Genomic DNA, 21,851 nt, shown 5'->3' with positions numbered 1-21,851 from the left:
AGAGGCGCGAAAAAAGGAATTGAGGAGTGGTGTAACTATAAAGAGATTTTACTGTATATAAGTCACGAATACTAATAGTTATGATAAACATATATTAATTTTTTATCATTGAATAGGAAATTATAATAGTCGAGTTAATATGCATTATAAAAATCCATTAATCCTTAATAAAATAGCATCCAAACGATTGATTGAGCTTTTGTGTAATACTGGGTCAAACGACCAAGTTCGACACTTTCTGCGTTCCCTTTCTATCGTGAAGCGAGGTTTTTGTAAACATACTCACTACTGTGTTCTGTATTTGTGTAATACATTCATGAAACGGAGTATTTTCTGTTAGATTCTCGAATAATGGTCGCTTAAACAGTCTTTTAGCTTCTCTTCGTTGTTCCGGAGTCACAGTACGATCATCCAGGTGTTCTAATCTTGGAAACCACGATATCACAAATAATCTAAAACATACAAAAAATTAATCAGAGACAATTAACGATTAAATTTTCTCGAAGGTGGAAATTCGTTGGAGGATGAAACAAAAAACATCTATTGATAAATATGACAGATTTAAAACGCTTTTTTAAAGTTTTAAGTTATTAACATTACAAAAAACATCTTTTGAAATGACTCGAAATTGATTTGCTCAGGGAAAAATGTGAATTTCCCAGTGGATGCGCTTTTGAAAATGGAAAAATCATTCATTGTTAAGAGGATGATAAGCATTCAATTGAAATCCAATCATATTTAAACATTTCCTAGATATTACTGATAAGATTGATGGATGGATGGACTATAAAAGTTGACTAATACCTTAATTTGATAAAAAGAATTATCTAATTTTTAATTCTATATCTTAATTTTTCAGTTGATTAACGCTGACTGGTCTACACTCAACTTGGATCTCAACCACGTAAAGCTTAAGATTGAAATTAATTCTAAATCAATCACAAGCATATAGAAAAAAGTATAAAAAACATTGTCGAACATTCGAATAATGATAATAAATGAAATACAGAGCATAAAAAATGAATCAATACCTGTATTGTAGGTAATCATAAAATGTTCCTCCATTAAGATAACTGGGTGCCGACGTATTGCCCATTAAACAAAGATAACGAAGATTAGGCAGGCTCTCACTCAAATTCCTCAAAAAAGGAAATAATTGGTTGATATGGTTATGATTCAACCACAAGAGTTCTAGTTTCGGCAAGTATGGAAAAATCGTATAAGCATCAATCCTATTGTTATCTAGATTCAACGAAGACAGGTTTTCAAATTCAGTTAAAAACTGCAAATTCCTAAAACCAATGAAAAATAACAGTGTGAGAAAAATTCGTGTATTATTAAATTACAACAATAAAGGAATTATTGCAAACCTGCTGAATTTATTGTGACTGATGTCGAGTGTCGAAACAGAAGAATTGAATCTTTCGATGATATCGTAAGGCATAAAGAATAGATTTTCGAATGCGAGGGATAACGATGACTCGTCAAAGTCGCCTGAGATTAGCTCACTGTCATTTTCTGAGGATGTGCTGGAGTGTCTCTCATTGATGTCAGCGAATACTGCTTTGCCAAGAGAAGTCATGGCTATTTCGTCCAATTTTTTATCCGGATTATCAAGCCCATTCCCATCGTACACTCTGAATATATCGAAAGCAATCATTTTTTCAACTGTCATTCGCCACCTTGTCTCACGTCATTAACTTACTGCTTGCATATTTCTCCGTGATCTTGATCGAGTGCACAGAGCGTGTAGTGATGTACCAATGGCACGGGAAAGTACCATTAAATATATCATTAAAAAAACATATGTATAGAATTCAACTGCGAAGAACTGAGTAATATTAATTTTTAGGCGCACGGCTAGGAGAGGTGCGCAGCAACGGGTGCGCCCTGTCACGATTGTCACTGCGCTGTCAGGGTTGCCAGATGGCGGCTTTTTTTTTAAACTAGGAGACGATATCAAAGCGCGGAATGCGTCCGCTCTTAGGAGAACAATTTTTGAAAGATTCGTATCAATTCTGAACTTTTTAGAATTTTAAAATTGAAATAGAAAAAATAATTATTTAAATTTATTATAATTTATTAATATTTCTAATTTGAATGCATCCTCCGACATATTTTAACGAATACTAATTTCCAATTCGAATTCTTACAAACAAGTAAAGTTACAATTTAATTAAATTAAATTTATTCAATACAATATTTAGCATTTGTAATTACGAGAGTTTGCGATTATTCATAAATTTCATGAGTTAATTTATAATAATTTTTTTGATTGAGTACGTCATAGCAAAGTCTCAGTGAGCTATCAACCACATTGTTGGCGAAATGACCAATAAATCGCGTAATCATCTTGAATTGATTGATCGTACCTGCAATGAAAGAGATATTAAAAATAACCGCCTGTCAAATCTGGCTGCCATGTTGAAAAAAAAGTGACATCTGCTGGAGGATTCGCATAACTCTGGAGAAAACAACAATATGCATCAGACAAAACATAAATGACTTTGAAGATATAGTCATCTACTGAACATTTCGAAGTGAAAACGTCCAATAAATATCAACCAACTCTTCGTAACACATTATCATGACTGTAAGTAGATGTAAAATAATTATTTCTCATCATTTCATGACATTGAAAATCTTCATTAAACATTTCGTTTCGAGGTTATCTGTGGATTTAGTGTTATTGTTGATTAAAAATAATGTTTAAAATATTTTGACGTGATTTGTTTTTGCAGCAACGACCAGATGACCACAGGAGGAAGTGGAATAGGGAGGAATATGAGAGGATTGCTCTCCAGAGGCTTCAAGAGGAGATTGCTGAGGAAGAGTTGGGGATACCGAAAGCTCCGACAGTGAAGAGAGAGCTTCTCAAGCAAAGAGATTACAAAGTCGACTTAGAATCGAAACTTGGAAAGAGTGTTGTCATCAACAAAGCCACACCATCCTCACAGACTGGAGGGTACGAAATATGTGCCTAGATTTTAATCCTGTTCAGGAATGATCCACTCAGTCTTTCCACTTCTTCTGATGGAAAGGCACAATTTATTATTTATTATTGAATTTTTAAGGATCGGAGCTAATTTCGCCAATCTATTCATCTGCAAAATGAAGATATTTAATTAATCTCGTTGTTTGCATTCTTTCCTTGCAGATACTATTGCAATGTTTGCGATTGTGTTGTTAAAGACTCCATAAATTTTCTCGACCACATAAATGGAACTAAACGTGAGTATCGAAGATTTTAAAAGTCTTTAAAGACCTGTAGTTCATTTAATTGATCTTATTATATTTATTGCAGATCAACGAAACTTGGGAATGTCGATGAAGATCGAAAGATCGACATTGGACCAAGTGAAAGCCAGATTTGCTGCTAATAAGAAGAAAATGGAGGAGAAGAAGAAGGATTATGATTTGGAGCAGCGAGTCAAAGAACTCAAAGAAGAGGTAAATACCAAAAAGCCATAATTTTGGTTATGCTTTTACAGCTCGATATGTTCGTGAATTAATACCTCTTTTTATCTTTCTAGGAAGAAAAAATAAAAGAATATAGGAAGGAGCGTAAGAAGGACAGAAAAAGGAAAATAGAAGAAGCTAATGAGGAAGAAGAATCTGGGGCTGTTGATGAAATGGCCGCAATCATGGGCTTTTCAGGTTTTGCGTCCAAAAATCGAAAATAGTCGTTTTTAATTGCATTTCGCACGCACTGAAATTACCATTGAAGTTCGACGAATGGTAAATTTAAGTAATAAAATAGAAGGATAAAATGGTGAATTGCGATACTAGATTTTTTATATATTAATGGAATCTTTTTACAGAACAGTTTCATCTGCACTCAATAGAGTCTTCTACGTCATTCTCTCCTCTGAAAGTACTTGTTGAAAAGTATGATTATGCAGTGATATTATTACGTTTTTTTCTGAGGATATTAATATAATGATATTAATATCAATTTTATGCGAGTGGTTCAATTGAAGATAAATAATTAATTGCATAATAACAATCTGGTCTAAGAATTAATTATTAAACAAATGAAAAATTGGTCGGGATTTTGTCTTTTTTAAATAATAAAAAAATAAAAACAATTTTGAAATAATAAATAAATTTAAAAAATCTGGACATTGTTTATGGGATCCATTTCAGAATAATGGGAAAAATAACAACCATTCGTTTAGATTTTAAATAGAGTCTTCAATCTGTTCAGTTATAAAAATTTTCACTGTTCTTCAATATCATGATGAGGAATCCTGGGTTTAACGTTTTGCAACTAGTAAAAAATCTTCAACTAGAAGAATATGAATGTTAGTTTATTGAGATTGTTGTTCGAAAGGAGACATTTTCGTTTTTAGCGTCGAAAGAATTCGTTAAGCACCTATTTCTATTCTACAGAATGGATGAATGATTTCGAACTGTACCTCGGATGTAGGTATTATCGTCCTTTTTCATTCTTAATAATACAATGACAGAAATGAGAAAAGTAAACAGAAGTACGTAATTAGATATAAATAATTAGAAATATAAATAATAAATAGAGAGGAATCGTTGAAAACAAGAACTTTGTATACAAAAGTCGAATATATAAAAATTATTATAAATTCAATTTCGTTATATTAAAATTAATATATGATCAACATTTAATTTTGATGATAACATTACAGAATACTGAAGTTTGACTTTATTCATCAAATTTAATGAGTGTTTTATAATAAAATAACAGTAGATATGCCATAACTTTTTTTTAAATCTCGTTTTCTAGCCATAGAATAATTCTCTTAATCTCTTTCTGAATTGCTGATGCCTTCATTTTTAACATCTGACGTATTGATAAGAAGCGATCATGGCTGGTCTCCTCCTCATCATCATCGGTCTCTTCTTTTGAGATTGTTGAGATGAAAGAGCGTAACGAAATGAGTGAATCTTTCGATGCTTGGCCTGAATCCTGAGAGCGAGCACTTGCATTATCGAAACAATCTCCTTGACTGAAATCTTTACTTGTTACGCTCAACCAGGGATTGGAATTATCTGTTGATGTTGCATACGATGTTGACTGAGTAGCGATTTCTGAATAGGTGCATCGTAGATTTTCTGTGGTGTCGGTGCAATTTTCCGCGGAAAAATATTCGTCTACCGTTGAAGAGATTGGCTGCGAAACTTGACAAGCTGGTTCATCGTAAAAATTGACGTCTTCAAGAGACTGAACATCTTCTGGATTTGATATCTTTCTTCCTGGTATCGGCGATGAAATCGTGTCAACATCTGAAGACATAACTCGGTAATTAAGAGATGCGTTCGACTTTCGAGAATTTACTTTTTTATATGACATGTTTTCTGGACAACGTGAGTTCTCGTGACATTTGAAGTTCCTTGTGCTTAAAGAATCGATTTCTAATGATGAGCCTTCATATTCTTCACCGGTGAATTCGTGAGTAGATGATGCTGAAGGTAACGTTAGGCTATTGATTGTTTCAATTGACGATTCTGATTTTGGAAACGAAAAGCTCTGTTGTTTTACGTTTACTTCTTCTCTCAGTAAAGAATTTTCAGCACTTGAAATATTTTCTTCAAACGTGAAGATTTCTCTTACATTTTGCGAAATAATTTGTTGAGATACAAACTGCACTTCTTCATCATTGCTAATAAGAATGACTTGAGAGTCTGAGGCTGTTTCATTGTCCAGTGACCCATTTTTTTCAATTGCAAGGTTTTCCCCAGATGAGAGAGTATCTTCCATATCTGGAAGAATTTGCTCTTTTTCATTATCACTTATGAAAATGAATTCAGGTTCTGAAATTTTTTCATCATATTCCTGTGAGACTATTGGTTGAGGCGATGTGCTATCAACATTTTGTGAATTAATTTCCTCAGGTGGTGATATTGACCTAAAATCATGAACGAGTCGAACTTGATCAGCCAACAGGTTTGTCTTCAACATCTTTAAGACTTGCAATCCTGGATCTGTATTTTGCGTACGAACAGAACTATTTATCACATATGCAGATTCATAAATTCCAGTGGAACCGCGGTTTTTGATCGCACCGGGAAAAAAAGGACTTGCGCTTCTGAGATAATTAAACGCCGGGACATTAGGTGTCTGATGAAACTCTTCCAAGATTGGACGATTATGTGCCAGAGTTCTCCAATTATTTTTGAAATTTCCAGTGAATTGAAACTGCGATTGAAAAACTGGGGGAGTTGTGTGGTTGTAACAGAAAGGACTCCTTCGATTTTCCTTTCCAAAGGGATTGATAAGAAAGTCTTTCTGAGAGAGGATTCTCTGGTGATTCATTGAACCGTCAGATTGGCCTTGATAGTACGAGGTATTAAGTTCGTCCTGAATAATCTGAGGACTTTCAATGGGCGATGTCTTCAGGACATTTCCACGATTCCAACTGCTTACGTCGTGATCATCTTGCCGCAGATCCTGAGAATTTCTTTCAACTGTGAGCATTGATTTGCGTAAATTCTTTTCATTCGAAGTCCATGACAAAGTCTTGTGCAAAATTTTTATTTCATCAAATTCTTCGCTTTGGGTCTGGGAAAAAATAGCAGGACTCACTAACCCTTGTTTCATTCTGTTTTCAGATGACCCTGAGCTTTGACTGAAAGAAAAATTGTGGGGGGCCAGGAAATCACTTTTTTTGTCGCTGTCTTTATCACTTTGACTTGCGATCCTGTTCAGTCTCCATCCGGCACTGACATCAGACTTTTCTTTTCCATCTATATCTTCATTATCATTAATCGAACTGTTTCTCGAAGAAGGAGTAAAATAGCTCTTGCAACTACTGTTGTCCTCATCTAAGTCAGCCCAAGCCATCTTGCGAGCTTTGCTGGGTACATCATTCTCACTATCAGATTCATTTGATTGTAACGGTCTCTTTCGAAAAAACTTAGGAGTGAACTCAAGAATTTTATCTGGGACACTCTGTAAGGTGTCTGATGCATTTGATTCCTTGGAGTTAGCCTTGCTAAGCTCGTACAGGGACTTTTCGACTCGGGGTGCAAAAGAGTTCTGCCTTTTTGAAGAATTCTGACTGTGTGAGACTGCAGATCCTTCTGGCTTCATTTCTATTTAAAAAAAAGAAACAAATTAATAGAGGCGCAATGGAATGGTCAATAATTGATGAAATTGATGTTTCAACTAACGTTCTCGATAGTAGAAAAATATCTTTCGATATTTCGTAGTAAAATCGATTTTATCCATAGATATCGATACATTTCCCGTTTTCTATTTAAAGTCAATCAGAAAAAAAATCAGAGTAATGCCTTGTAATCAAATAATCTCGTGATTACTAATATAATAATATTTATAAATTCATTTTGGAAATCGAGTCAATGGCAAATGTTCCACTTTCTCCCAACCTTTTCTATTAAATGTGACATATCCATATTTCTGGAATATCATGCAAGAGTCTAGAAAGTCCTAAATGTCTTCGAGTCGGTTTATAATATTCAAGAATTTTCTATAAATATTTCTAATCTACCAAAGGGTAAACTGCAAAAACTGAAATGGTTTCTGAAAATTTTCTTCAATTAATTTAAAAACCTACCAAAATCTTGATAATCTCTATTTAGGCAATTCTCTTAAACCGGAAACGAATTGTACAATGAACAGTTTGCTTTCCCTCGAAGGCTACAGCCTTATTACACTGATAATGAAACGGAACTATTTTTATCTCTTGAACAGTTGAGTTTTTCTCTGTGCAATAGCTCAGACTAACCTGAATTGAAAAACTTATTCCTAATGTATAAATATTCAAAAAAATATTTGGAGTGCAAAATGTTGAAATCTCAAATGCCTTAACAATTTCATAGCATGCTTCATAAAAAAATGAATTTCAAATACACGAGGGGGTAACGACCAAAAAAAGTTCCAACATCAATTAAACACCATCTAAATTTTTCCTCAACGACTTCTAAATGATTTTCTTAAATATCTTCTGGATTATGGAAAATTTGGACCTTCAGTATAACAACCGAATAAAAATAATCTTGTACAGTTTTTTAATATCTTGTAAGTCCCGAGATATCAACGGAATTAAACATAAATTTGTGTTTATAGAACTAAAATGATTTTTTTTCTGAATGCAAATCTCAAAAACAATTAATACCTTTTTTGATTGTTTCTACGTGTGTTTTTTTAATATATTTGAAAGCTGGAGGATCTCTCGACTCTTTCTTCACTGTTTTCACTGTCAATAGATTCAATCCTTTCCCCAGATTCCCCGTGACCTTGTGAGCACCAAATCTAAGAGATATAATAACAAAATTAAGTTAATCATTTGTTACACGTTTTAGTGTTCCCGTTGAGGTTTTGTTTGACATGTGACCATGAAATAGCATAAATGTTTCATATTTTTGTTCATCTGACAATTGATTTAAGAATTCAATACTGGAGAGAAGGAATATATCGTGATTTTCTTTGTTACAGAAAATCAGTTCTTTCACATGAATAATTACTTGAAATTCATATATATTCAGTTGATTTCGTGTCGTTCTGCATTAAAAAAAAAAATCTGTGCATCCGAGCAAATGTTTTTGAATTTTATAGATCAAGCCACATGTAAGTGCAGATTTTTTTTAAGCAAAATTATATGGAGAATTCAGTACATCGTTCACCTTATAATATCTCCCATCAAATTTGGAATCCCCAATTTCTGAAGAGCCTTTCCCTTGATCTGTTTATCACTTAAAAACGGATACCTAATTTTCGCCAAACAAATCTCTCTCTCAATAATCTTATTCCAATTGTTACTAAACTCAAATTTCTTCATAATTTTCATACAGCACTTGTCAACAATGTCAAAACACTTTTTTTTACACTTGACGTGGGCTTTTGGCTCGAACTTTAATTCAACTACCGATTCTTCATGCATTTCCATAATTTATCGGCAAACTAATTCAACAGAAGCATGGATAAATATATTATCAGGTTCAATTAATCGATGGAAATTACTTACAGCTGGTGATAAACAACAGACGATCGTAAAACGTTTTCATTCGTTAGTTGTTTGATGTTCGTTGACAGTGATCTCTCTCGGAGATATGTCCACCGGTGTCTCAACTGTCAAAATCTCACAGAAATAATTCTCATTACTCCCAACAGGATCAATCAACTTCTTCGATATTCTCTCGATATATATTTTATTTACATTAACAAAATGAACACCATTTTTTCAGTGTCAGTTGGATCACCTGGGGGTCACGTGATCGCTTCTAAATAAACAATTGTTTTTTCATTGGATTTCGATATTAGAACGATGTGCCAACCTACAAACAGTTGCTTACCACCATTTCTAAATGATTTTTCGACTTACAGAGTATTAACAAATATCGTAATTTCCATTACTCAGTTTTATCGCCCAAATATTTGGAATTGTTTGCATTAATATATTTTTTTAAATGCACGATTAATTTCATAAAATTGATCTAATGATCTCGGGAATAGTGGACAGTTCTTGTTAATTTATTTACAGAGGTCTAATGTAAAAGAGACTACTATATTATAATAGTAGTAACGTTGTCTCATTAATTGTTTAAATACAAGAAGAAATGTCTTGAGTGAGTCTTGAGAAGAATCACTTTTTTATAATAATAATTGATCCAGGACAGAAGACAATCATAACCAAGGGCTTCCTTCAGATCACTCGTAACGGGGATTATAATTCAAAGAGGGATACGTAACAATAATGAATTAATAATAATATAATGGTAGTAACGTTGTCTTATAATAAAACAATAAATATATCGTGACTCGACTCGTGTAAACAACAATTAACAAAGAAAAAAAACAAAGAGCAGTCCGTACTTTGGTATATTTAATTCATCAGCTAGTCTGTAGTTCTTATAATTGATCTAGAGTTTAGACTATCATTCGATTAAAGTAAATACTTCGGATATAGAGAATTACAAATTGAATGGCTGGTCCATGCCTAGAAAATACCAAGACTGGAGCCTCCAGAATGCCATCCATAAATGCGTATGTGTTATATCTTTCCGTGCGTATCATCCCCACCATGTTAGACCTCCATCACTTTTTCTCTGGTACCTAGTCTTGAAAAGATCTTGCGGGAGTGTGCTATCCACCGCGGCAAGTAAAACCGAGATGAGGTACCTGACAAGGTAAATCCGCTGTCGCATCTCCGATTAATATCAATTAAATAGACATAAATGGACACGACGTAACATATCATACGTTTCAACAAATCATTGTTATTTAACGTATATTTGTTATACGTATTATATTCATTATTGTTGGTATCCACATAAAATGAACTTATTCGAATTAGTGCAATGAGAAAAATACGAGTGAGTAAGTGAAAGTGATGGAGATTCAGAAGAAAGTAATATCTCCGCTAAACGTTTATTCCCCAATGATTTATTAATTTTTTCATTATAATAAAGAGAATAAAACGTTTATGGTTTAACTCTCCAGAAAATTGCAAAGATGTTTTTTTCGTCTTCAATACCAACGCACGAAGACTTTTTGAGATGATTCTTGGTATAAAATGTCAGTGGTTTTTTTGGTGAGGCAATTTATTTACTTTTCGTGGCACAGATCGAACTTTTAGTTCGTCTCGATTGTAATACTGATGGGAAAAGTTACACGAAAATGTGAGTGAGAGTGAACTGAGTGAAGTTGTAGGAAACAGGAAGCAAAAGTGAATACGTCAGTGAAGTCATTGAGGGACGAGTTTTGTCACGCATTGATGTTTTGAGTATCTCTCGGATTTTAATCATCTTGCAAGATATTTTTTGGAGAACACTTCATCTAAAATGCCGAGAGCCTCCTCGTCGCTTCAACCTATTGAAGAATCCAACCCAACGAAATCGAGTAAGTGGATCATTAAACGGATATGCTAAAATTAAGGAAATTGCCAGAATAAATTACTGGACATAAAACAGTCAATTTAGTTTTATATTGTTCGATAAAAATGGAAAGGAAAGAATGTTTTGCCTCTTATTGTTTGCTTCCGCGAATATAATTCATTTATACCTCAATTTTCTTTTCTTTTCAATAATATTCTTTGGTTTCAGTCTTTCTCTCTTCATATTATGTCTTAAATATTGATGAGATGTATATGCATGCTTGAGTTACATATTCAATGTTTTCCTTTCACCTTCTCCGTTTTTTACGGAAGTGAAAATTGATGGTTGAACTTGATTCTTAAGTATGCAGTTTCAGCGGATTTTTCATTTTCGGTCTTTCATAAAATTTCATGAAAAGGAATTTCATAAAAATTCAGATTATAAAACTGAAAATTCGGAGTTGTGAAATTAATATGGAGAGAACGATTCCGATAAGGCTGTAATTAATGAATAAAAATTAGGCTTGGAGAAATGTTTTCTTGATTTTTTTTCATGAATATGCAAATTGCTCATTCATATGCATGTGGAGGTAGGAAGAGGGACATGAATCTTTGGTGCTACATTTACCGTTAAATAGAGAATCTCGGACGCCGATTACGGAAATGCGGACTGTGTCAGAGAAAATATTGGGAAAGATAATGACATGACAGAGAATTAAAGAAATCAATATGCCATTGATAGGTTTCAAAATTCTAATAATATTGTGGTCAATGAATGAAGATTGACGTTTTACGATTACGGAAATGCGGACTGTGTCAGAGAAAATATGAATCCCGGAAAAAATATCCCAGGGAAAAAATATCCCACACATTCAAAACGTGTTAAAACTCGCTCAATTTAATTATTTTTTAATTTAATTATTTTTTTCGTTGTCTATTTTTTCCGCCTACCAGAAAATATTGGGAAAGATAATGACATGACAGAGAATTAAAGAAATCAATATGCCATCGATAGGTTTCAAAATTCTAATAATATTGTGGTCAATGAATGAAGACTGACGTTTTAGAGTCCAGAATTAATATTACAATGAACGCAAGTGTTAATTCATTCATAGCTTTCGCATTCCGTTGATTATTCTAGAATGAAAAGGCAAAAGGAAGACAAGCACCAATTTAATTTTTGAGGTGACAGTATTGTTAATGTTTTTAAATAAAACATTGCAATAACGGGGTAGAGAAGAAAGCGTCAGCTTGGTAAATTTCTCGAAATAATTACCGAATAGATACAACAAATACTTAAAAATAATGTTTTTGTTTTGTTTTTTAGGATTCATAATCAATCAATCATCAAAAAATCGATTAATCATAAAAATGGAATCTTAAAAAGTTGAATCTATATTGGTATCGAATTTCCGCATTATAAATTGATGTCTATCATTCAAATTTTGAGAGTCATTATTAAATATTAATCATAACTGTTATTTTTTGTTAGGGAGGGACTTTATAGGACTGGTTCTAAAGACTTTTATAATGAGAAACAAAAGACTTTAAAGGACTTAACTTTAACCTTAACTTTACTAAATTCTTCTATCATAAAAACGACTCTGCCGAAATAGACAGCATATGTGCTCGCACATAATAATAATAATTAATATTAATGACAATTAATAATAATTAATGTCTCCATTGATCTCAATCAATTGAAAGAATTATAATTATTCCGTTCAACTTAATTTTTTTACTTCTAAATCAACACGTCTTGAAAAATGGATTCCTCATATCCATGTATGTATGGGTATATATATTTATTTATGTATGTATGCAGGGTTCTTTTTAGAAAGATTGAAAAAGTTTTCAGAAGATTTTAGGAAGTGATAGTAAAAAACCAGATCTGCGGTTCTTACTCCCCCAAACAGCGAAACTTTTGTCCTCTTTCCATCTGTCCTCATTACTTTGAAGAGTCGCCGGTGTATTTAATATCATATTGGAGAGATTTTGGTCTTGATTTTCAAAAGTAGGAGCCGGGGATAGTTGTGAGGATTGGGTAAATCGGGGGAAATTCTGAGGGCTATAATTTCGCTAGTTTCACATATCACTTCTTGGAGGTGCGGCGCTTCCACATATTTATTTCTTATCGTATCCTATCTCCACCGAGATAGATGTGAATGAGGGATTCCGGTAACTTCCTCTTCTAGTTAAATTTCCTTTGATAGCGTTCCTTCTCAGGACCTTCGTCGTGGAATAGCTCATCGCACATCCTAAGTTACTTTCGATGATAGTTTGCGTCGATCGAATTCTCACTGGTAGCACGTCCTGTTAAAATGGGCCTTGAGAAAACTAAATTATTCAACAAATTGTTCTGAAACTGTTAAATGAAATTAGCGAATAGTCGTAAACACATCTGTGAGTGCGAGAGCCAATTATTGAATTGAATAAATTTGTTAGAAATAATTAATTGAAATTTTGGAGTTCAATTGTAATTTAACTTGTTTGCGAGAATTCAAATTTTAAATTTTGGTATTTGTTAAAATATGAGGATGCATTCAATTTAGAAACATATTTGATGATCTCAACTAGTGGATCATTTTGGCTGAGGCTTGGCGGAGTTACTTATATCAATGTCAGGCATGTCAGGGAATTTCAAATTTTTGAAAAGGTTTTCCCGTTTCTCCGTTTACTCGTTTAATTCGCGGAACAATCTCCGCGCACTGACTATTTACGCACATACACGAGGTGCTCAAACTTCTTAGTTTTTTTTCCATTTCCAATAAAAATCAGAGGACGACAAAATTATTTAAATCCACTCCAAGTGGTGTTATCTCCATTCGATGCCAATGGATTCCGCAAAAATTGATTAACGACTTATTTTCATTTATTTTATTTTATTTTACAGTAGTGTGACTATTTGATTTTCAAAATGCAGTGAAAATAAAGATCACAAAAAAAAGAATTTAAGGCCCGGATGGGCTGTCTGGAAAAGATAATTTACTCCAAAATTGGGACTTCTAATTACTCCGTCAATTAATCGTTTTTTCCGATAATTGTTACATAGCGGTCTAGTTGTTAACAACCGCTAGAACGCTAGCTAACAATTATTGAAAAAAACGATTAATTGTCAAAGTAATTAGGAATCCAAATTTCGGAGTAAATTATCTTTTCTAGATAATCCACCCGAGCCTTAAGGCCCGAGTGGACTGTCCAGAAAAGATAATTTACTCCAAAATTGGGACTTCTAATTACTCCGCCAATTAATCGTTTATTCCGATAATTGTTAGCTAGCGGTTCAGTTGTTGACAACCGTTAGAACGCTAGCTAACAATTATTCAAAAAAACGATTAATTACCAGAGTAATGATAAGTCCCAATTTTGGAGTAAATTATCTTTTCCAGGCACTAGATAATCCACCCGGGCCTTAAAAGAACACATCTTTGTATCATTTCAGCAAACAGTTTCATAATTTTGTATCGAATTTCGATCGCAATCCATTCATCCCTATTATTGCGAAACTTTTCAAAATTTTTTTTATACACAATTTTGAATGACTAATGACCGTAAGAGAAATAGTATAATTATTGTAGCAACGAGAACTTGAGAGTAATTGTCGGATAAAGAGGATACTGGATCTCATACAATGAAAAATCTCGAGATTTCCACCTGCAGCTATAAAACATCTCTTCTCTCATATTCCATTTAATTTCGATTAAGCCTATGTTTATACGCCAGGTGGTAGATGCAATTCTGTTTTCGAGTCAGTAGAAAATGCGCAATGTCAGGTGTAAACCGTGCAGAAGTAACTAATTACCTATCCAACCTCCAGTATATATCATTCATCCACCACACGGTACTCCGTATCATGGTAATGACAATGCCGGACTTGAAGATCCAACGATAAATATGAGTAATCATTGTAAAGGAATCACAAACTCCAATAAGACTCCCTCTTTTTGTGATAATTGTTATTCATCCGGATACTGTGGGTGATGGACTTTAATGACCTTTCATTATTATTCCATCACCATTTCCAGAATCGTAAATTTTATTTTTTTAATTTTATGGGAAAGTTTGGAACTTTCTCCTCACCCTGGATGATCATAAAATCAGAACCGGTTGGTGTTTAAGGTGAAGATAAAGATTTCCCTTGTGCCAATATGCACAGATGGTCCGGCAGAAGTGATTAAAATCGAGGATTCAAGTATTCGCGAATTATTGGCTCAAGAATATGGTTGATCCATTCTATTAACCCTCGTTGAGTCCCAGGGTCTATTGCAATAGAGATTGCTAACAGACTAACTGCCATTTAAATTTCTTTGTATGCAACTTAATCTGTCCAATTTTTGGGGAGCTTGAAGGTAAAATGAGAAACTCATCTTTGCAACGTGCGAGGTTAATGACGAAATCTGTCCGGCAATTCTGATTGTAGGTGATAACGAACTTATTAGATTTTCAGGGTAAAATTAACAAACGCGTTTATTAACATTGGTAATAATTTCAATTTTAAATATTTCTGAGACTTGATAGACAGCAGGCATTTAGCAGAATAAATATTTACAAGAGACGGAAGAGGTAAATAATCAACCTGTTGATTATATTGAATAAAAATAAATAAAATGATATTGAACATCCCCCTCCCCTGGAGAGGGCAATATCATTTATGAAAATTATATTTAAATATTTTCTTTTTCCCTTTCTCTCTGATCACTAGATATATTTTGGCAAATATTCAAGTATTATAAAAACTAATGAAGGATTCGCGCTGGAAATTTTTGTTCGTTACAGTCAAGGAAAATCTCAAAGGACTGTGGGAATAAACTATCGTTACTTGAATGAGAAAAATTAAACTTGGAAAGAATTTTAATCTTTATATCTGGAAAGTCTCCGCTACCGCTATAAATTTTGACCACCGGTAACCGAGATCGAACCCGGATCATTGGCATGCTAGTCTATCACTTTTTTTTTAACCAAGTTTTTTTTATTTAACATTACATATGTACATTATTTACACCCTTAAAAAACTAGTATAAAAAAACCGTGGTTTTTAGAATTAATTATCGCAGAATCATGTGGCCTGTCGAGGCTCTCGAATTCTTGGTTTAATATAATATTTTATAATATTAATATTCTTAATTAGTAGTCTATATTTATTTGAGATTTTATTGTCGATTAGTTGATGACATTTTATATGGCTATAGAAGTATTTGTACTAAAAAAAAAATTGATGATTATAATGCTTGATGATTATAGTGTATAAAAAAAAGGCACAAACATATTTGCGAGGAGGCACAAACATATTTGCGAGGCTAGTCTATCACTCTAACCGTACGGCCACTATCATCGGCCTATCCATGGAATTGTTAATAAACAATTCTTTAATTGGTAATTTCATAAATTTCGGTAAAGATCTATGAAAGAAAAATAGATATACAATATTGATGCTTTCTTCAGTCTCTTATTAGTTTTGAACTTTAATTTTCATCTGCGTACTCTCAGGCTTTGCAGATGTTCCATACGTGCTAATGAACAAGTCAATTCCGTTGATTATAATGAGGCACAAAGGACCTCAATGGCCGCCTCTGCATTCAAGACATCGAGGATCATCTTTTATAATAGAAATGGTTCGTGTTGATTATAATAAGGACTCACTTGATGTGTTTGCTTGATGCATAAAATTACCATATGTAAAAGATGACGAGCCTGACCTTTAATCCTGAGGATGATGATTCTCAGATCTTACTCATACTTACCGAAGGCAATTTTCATTAATTAATTTTAAAAGTACAAAAAGCGTGACAGACTTTCGAGATATCGATAGTCTCGATGTTTGTCCTTTCTAGAATAAGAATAAAAAATTGTTAATTTAAATGAGTTCCAAATTCAAATTAGCCGCCTCAGACGACTGGACCAATGAGGAGTAAGCGTGATAGAGTTTCGATATATCGATAGTCTCGATATTAGTCATTTCTAGAATAGGATTAAAAATAGTTCATTTAAATGAGCTCCAAATTCAAATTAGCCGCGTCAGATGACTGGACCAATGAGGAATAAGCGTGACAGAGTTTCGAGATATCGATAGTCTCGATATTTGTCCTTTCTAGAATAGGATTTCGATTTTCGCACGTCAGAGCTTAGTCTTCGATAAACTTTTCCATTATTTACAACCTGGAAAAGTCCATTGACGGTTCATGTTTATTCAGCTCGTGACTCCACAGTATTACGAAAGACACTGTTTTCTATTTTAAAAAATTAATTTCATTGAAACTATTAGCATAAACAACTGACCCAATATCAACCGAAATTCATTAATTAATCTGCACAAATTCTAAAATAGGGGAGCGACAATGAATTTTTATTTATAAATTAATTTCCTGTACAATTTACTTTTTTGACTCAAACCGTTTCACAGGTTCGCCATTGATTTAAGAAATCTAGGATCCAAACAAAAACTTACGCATCACGCATTACAATTCGCGTTCCAGTTGAACTATCGCCACCACCGGATCCACTGTCACTTCCGGTCCGCATTGACCAGAGGCGATCAGTCGTTTCCAAAACCATTTTATCGATAACTTCTTTTAAAGACTAATCTCTTAGTTTAAACCTACAGTACAAAAATTCCCACAATTATCATCAATCTTCAGACTGTGGAATGTCTCTCGATAATAGAATTTAGAACTCACGTATTAGGACTCCCGGTTGGACAACGTGACTTCCTGTCATATCAAGAACATATTCCATAACAGTATTTTAGAGTTTGAGGGCAACAAGTGGCCTCCAAAATGGTGATCGAGTTGAGTGGCATTATAGTTTGGGTGGTTGGGGAGAGTGGAACTTGAAATAAATCAGACTCGTCGATACGTAATCATCATTCAAAAACCTTCGGAATAATAAGACCAATCCCCAGTGGATTAAATCTATCCGTGGAAGTACTTACAGTGTTCTCGATATAATTATGATAAGAGGAACAATTCCTTAAGAAGTGATACAACTGCAGCAGCCAAATTTGATTACCATAAGAGAAGAGTCTTACAGTTGGAGAAAACCAGAAAAATTCATTAAAAATGTTATCCCAATCAGATGAAGGGATTGACTCCTGTCCGAGAATGGAAATTATATCCCGTGATGATTGGTTGATTTCCAGTATTTCTATACCGAGAGGTGTCAGTAGTACAGTTGATAAGAATTATTATAGGATTGCTAAACTTCAGAGTGAAATTGAAGAAAGTGCAATACATAACGAAGTTGATATGATATCAACGGCAGTTGATTCTTTGAATGACACTGGAACGATTGAGAGAAATTGGTATGATTTAAATGACTATGAAGAAGGAAAAAAAGTGATCGATACTCATGTACAACAGAGAGCAAAATGGAAGATTGTGAATGCAGATCGGAGCGAATTTGAAAGTTCGAAAAGAAATTCGGAGCAATCCGGGGATTCTGTTCTTGATGAGGGGGACAACGAAGGATCTCTGCCGAAATATTGTCCGGAAAGCGGGAACTATTATCAGAGGGGTAAGTCTGGAGAAAAATATCGGGAGAAAAAAATATTTTATGGAGATGTAATGGAGATATGGCACAGGACAATAGAAGTTCTACCGGTCTTGGAGAAAATAAACGATGGCATTTTGTTTATTTGCCAGTTTTCATGGGAAATCCGTAAAAATATGGTTTTTATTTAATACATTTTTAATAAATTTACGGTGACTTGCCGGAACTACCCGAGAACGGGGAACGCAACAGCGAAAATTTTTGCTGTTGATTTATATTTTCGTTTGTCCAACATGAGATGAATTTTAGCTTGACCCACTGAGCTGTTCCGGAGATTTATATTTATTTTGTTGATTTATATTTTCGTTTGTCCAACATGAGATGAATTTTAGCTTGACCCATTGAGCTATTCCGGAGATTAATACACACTCCCCTAAAATAAAATATTCGAGCCCTTTTTTTTTATATACACTAAGCTCCTTTACTTCATTTAGAGTAATGTTTTTTCTCGTTTATTTATTTTTGCTTTGAAATAGCTGTTGGTCGCTATAATCCAAGAAATAATTAAGATCTTATTAATTGAGGATTTGAATTCAGTCAAATTGGATGATTGGTTCCAGTTATTCTAGTTTTTATATAATAATTCTTTGTTTTCCGATATCTCAAAAAATACTGGTGCGATTTTTTTCATTTTTCTTTCTTTCAAAATCTTTGGTTTGGCGTCATCTATTTATTGAGAAAACGAACAATAGTTTCCATTTTACACTGGGCTATTAGTACTACTAGAATTAACTGGAAATTCGTGAATGAAAAGTAGTTTCCATTGATAATTAAATTTTCAGAAAATTCGTGAATGAAAACGAATTTTGAAAAAATTATAGTCATGCATTACTACATTAAAAAAAATTCTACTTTTATTTGTTGGAATATTATTAATAACAATGAGAATTAAAATCGTTAAACCCGTAAAATCGGAGAGGCAATCGTTTGTATTTATTCGCCAACATTAGAAATTTACTCAGTCAATTGCAGGTATCAAGTTCTATATGTCCATTTCGGATGATGAATCAACTGCGAAAAACGTTAGAAATAATTTCCTAACTTTTTTTTGCTTCTCGCGTAATATTTCCATGCACGATGTATCGGACTCTGAGATCCGTTAGACATTCGGCCGTTATATACTTACGCGATTCTAACGTCTTTTGTATGAAAACGACGACGCTCAATGATGATGATGATGCACATCTGGAAGAATGATTTACATCCTTAAGTGATAACCTTCCCATTTCGTGGAGAAGTTACAGTTACCGGTGAACTACTAACAATATTGACATACGCTCCAATCTCCTGTCATTTTTACTCACCAGTAATGAGAAAAATGCAGAAGTGTTTTCAGTAAATCTAGATGATGAGAAAATTGTTTTTCTTTACGTCAGGAAGGTAGTAAGTAGGAAAATTCAAAACATGTCATTTTATTTTCAATGTACTCTAAGAACAATCTGAATTTTTCTGAAAATCGAATTTTTCAAGGAGTTGATAACTTGTAAATTTTAAATTTTGTTACTGTAATGAATTCATGAGTGAAATCCAAAACTATTTCTTTTATAATTTCGAATTTAGATTTCCATTTTTTTATTTATTCCTTCACCGCCTACAAAGGACTGAAAAGAAAATATTATAAATATTTTGATATCATAAGATATAATAATAATATAATAAACATTAATATATAAACAGATAATATATAATAATATAAAAATTATTATAATATTCTAATTACTAAATTAAATTTAGTGATTGCCAGATTTACTGGCGGGAAGAAAATATTATGCAAAAAATATTGCAAAATTCATATTTTTTTCTCAGTGTAGGAGGATGTTACTTGCTCAATAAGTACCACTGACAGCTGCATTCAAATAATTGATTCAATTATTCAAGATTCAATTAAATTGAAAACCCCATCTTCTGCGGTTGTTTGCTTCAATTTATCAATGAATTAAAATAAAAAGAAATGAATAGAGAAATTCGTGATAAACTAGTTCAATTATAAATTTCATGTGATCATACTCCCAATACTCCCATAAGACTGATTATAATTATAATTTAAAATTTACTTATTATATTATATTTATTTCTTATAATTGCACTTATAAAATCACTAATGCCAAATATATTCTCTTGTGGTTATTAAATATTATTGGCAAAAGAAAATTGTTTTTCCCAGTGCATTTCTCTGTCATGAGGATGAGAAAAAAAGGTGAAGTGAAATGTTCCAAGTTGGCACGAGACAGAACAGAATGATCCAATGATCTTCGGTTAGAGTGATGGTCACTCCGATAATTTTATAGAACCGTATGTTGAATGTGCGATGGTCACAGCTGTCGTGGCATTCTGTGGGTAGATGCTGAGAAGAACGTACTATTTCATAGCCAAGTAATAATTTATCACTCTGTTAGTCCTACGATAGTATCAGTGCAAATGAATGGAATTTTTCTTCTTTGTTGCTACAAAGAAATAAAAAGAAATAACGGAATAGAATTGGTGGTTTTAGTAATGAGTAAAAGTGAGGGACTATTGTTCTGTTTTTATTCAAGTGTTTGTGGACAGTATTTTGCAAGCACACGTACACATTTTTTCGCGATAATACCGCATTCATAAAAAATATTAATGTACGTAACCGTTACTTTTAATTATTACAAGTTACTTCAAATTCTTTGAATCAAATTTTTTGTCATTTTTTGTAATATTTTTATTTAAATATATAGATTTTTTGTAATGTAATTTTTATACACCCGTCTCGAGAAAAATCCAGTAAAAATTATAAATTATATTTACTTGTTTGGCAATCGCGTTGTGTTTTTGCGGTGAAAGGAAATTACCCTCGGGCTTACGGAAATTTATCAGCTGCTTGGTACCTGTTATCTAGGCATCCGAGAAAAAATTACCGAACTTTAGGTCATTTTTCTCAGACAGTTGATCTTTATCAGGCAGTCAATATTTTTATTATGAAATTAGTAATAATTATCTAGCTTTTCGGGAAAATTATCGATAAGTTAGATTTACATTTTCTCGAACAGTTGGATTGTTTCATTGGTTTTTTCTAGTTTGATCATGTTTTTTGGAAGATTAGAAAAAACGCAAAATATGGTAAATAATAATAAACCACGAAAATGTTGTTTTCTCACGTGGAGTTCACCGATAATTTGTTTAAAAAATTGAACACGTCATTTTTACTATAAGAGTATCAAACATATTGAATACATAAATTCTTCATTAATTATATTAATTATTATATATTAATTCATAAATTCGTCATACGATTCCTAAGCCTAAGAAAAAATTCATTTCCCCATGCAATTTCATAATGTTACGATCTTTTTTAATGAATGGTCATTTTCTCATTCATTGAGATTACTCACATCAAAATATTACTGTAAATGTGTATTTGAAAATTATTTACGCATTCGACAATAAATAATCTTCTTTCCTCCCACTCATCAATCCACGATTGAATAACGAAAAAAAATTCTCTATTTTAATTTGTAAATCCAATCCCCC

General features: G+C 33.0%; 3 protein-coding genes across 4 annotated transcripts in view; 2 read left to right on the top strand and 1 right to left on the bottom strand.

The window, feature by feature from the left end:
* Positions 1-69: 69 nt before the first annotated feature.
* LOC105273872 (leucine-rich repeat-containing protein C10orf11-like) lies at positions 70-1,893 on the bottom strand. Its single transcript, XM_011316595.1, has 4 exons — positions 1,706-1,893; positions 1,371-1,637; positions 1,032-1,292; positions 70-452 (listed from the first exon to the last, which is right to left on the bottom strand). Exons 2-4 carry the CDS (start codon positions 1,580-1,582, stop codon positions 215-217), a joined length of 711 nt encoding a protein of 236 aa, XP_011314897.1. The 5' UTR covers positions 1,583-1,637; positions 1,706-1,893; the 3' UTR covers positions 70-214.
* Positions 1,894-2,414: 521 nt separating this feature from the next.
* Positions 2,415-3,958, top strand: LOC105273697 (zinc finger matrin-type protein 2). Of its 2 annotated transcripts, XR_892937.1 has the most exons (6): positions 2,417-2,593; positions 2,742-2,965; positions 3,158-3,231; positions 3,305-3,450; positions 3,534-3,738; positions 3,822-3,958. XR_892937.1 is itself a non-coding variant. In XM_011316324.1 (5 exons), the coding sequence occupies exons 1-5, from the start codon at positions 2,588-2,590 to the stop codon at positions 3,681-3,683; spliced, it is 600 nt and encodes a 199-aa protein (XP_011314626.1). In that variant the 5' UTR covers positions 2,415-2,587; the 3' UTR covers positions 3,684-3,958. The 2 variants fall into 2 exon arrangements, 1 of the variants encoding a protein (XP_011314626.1); XM_011316324.1 differs by having other exon boundaries at positions 2,415-2,593; positions 3,534-3,958.
* A 6,137-nt stretch (positions 3,959-10,095) lies between these two features.
* The window catches only part of LOC105273549 (uncharacterized), a 22,051-nt gene continuing 10,295 nt past the window's right edge, over positions 10,096-21,851 (top strand). Inside the window, exon 1 of the mRNA XM_011316080.1 lies at positions 10,096-10,834. Coding sequence (XP_011314382.1) covers positions 10,777-10,834 — 58 coding nt within the window. The 5' untranslated portion in view covers positions 10,096-10,776. The remainder of the gene's footprint in view (positions 10,835-21,851) is intronic.

Source organism: Fopius arisanus, unplaced genomic scaffold, assembly GCF_000806365.1.
Source record: "Fopius arisanus strain USDA-PBARC FA_bdor unplaced genomic scaffold, ASM80636v1 scaffold00001, whole genome shotgun sequence".
Lineage (NCBI taxonomy): Eukaryota > Metazoa > Arthropoda > Insecta > Hymenoptera > Braconidae > Fopius > Fopius arisanus.
This window is presented reverse-complemented; position numbering and strand designations above follow the sequence as displayed.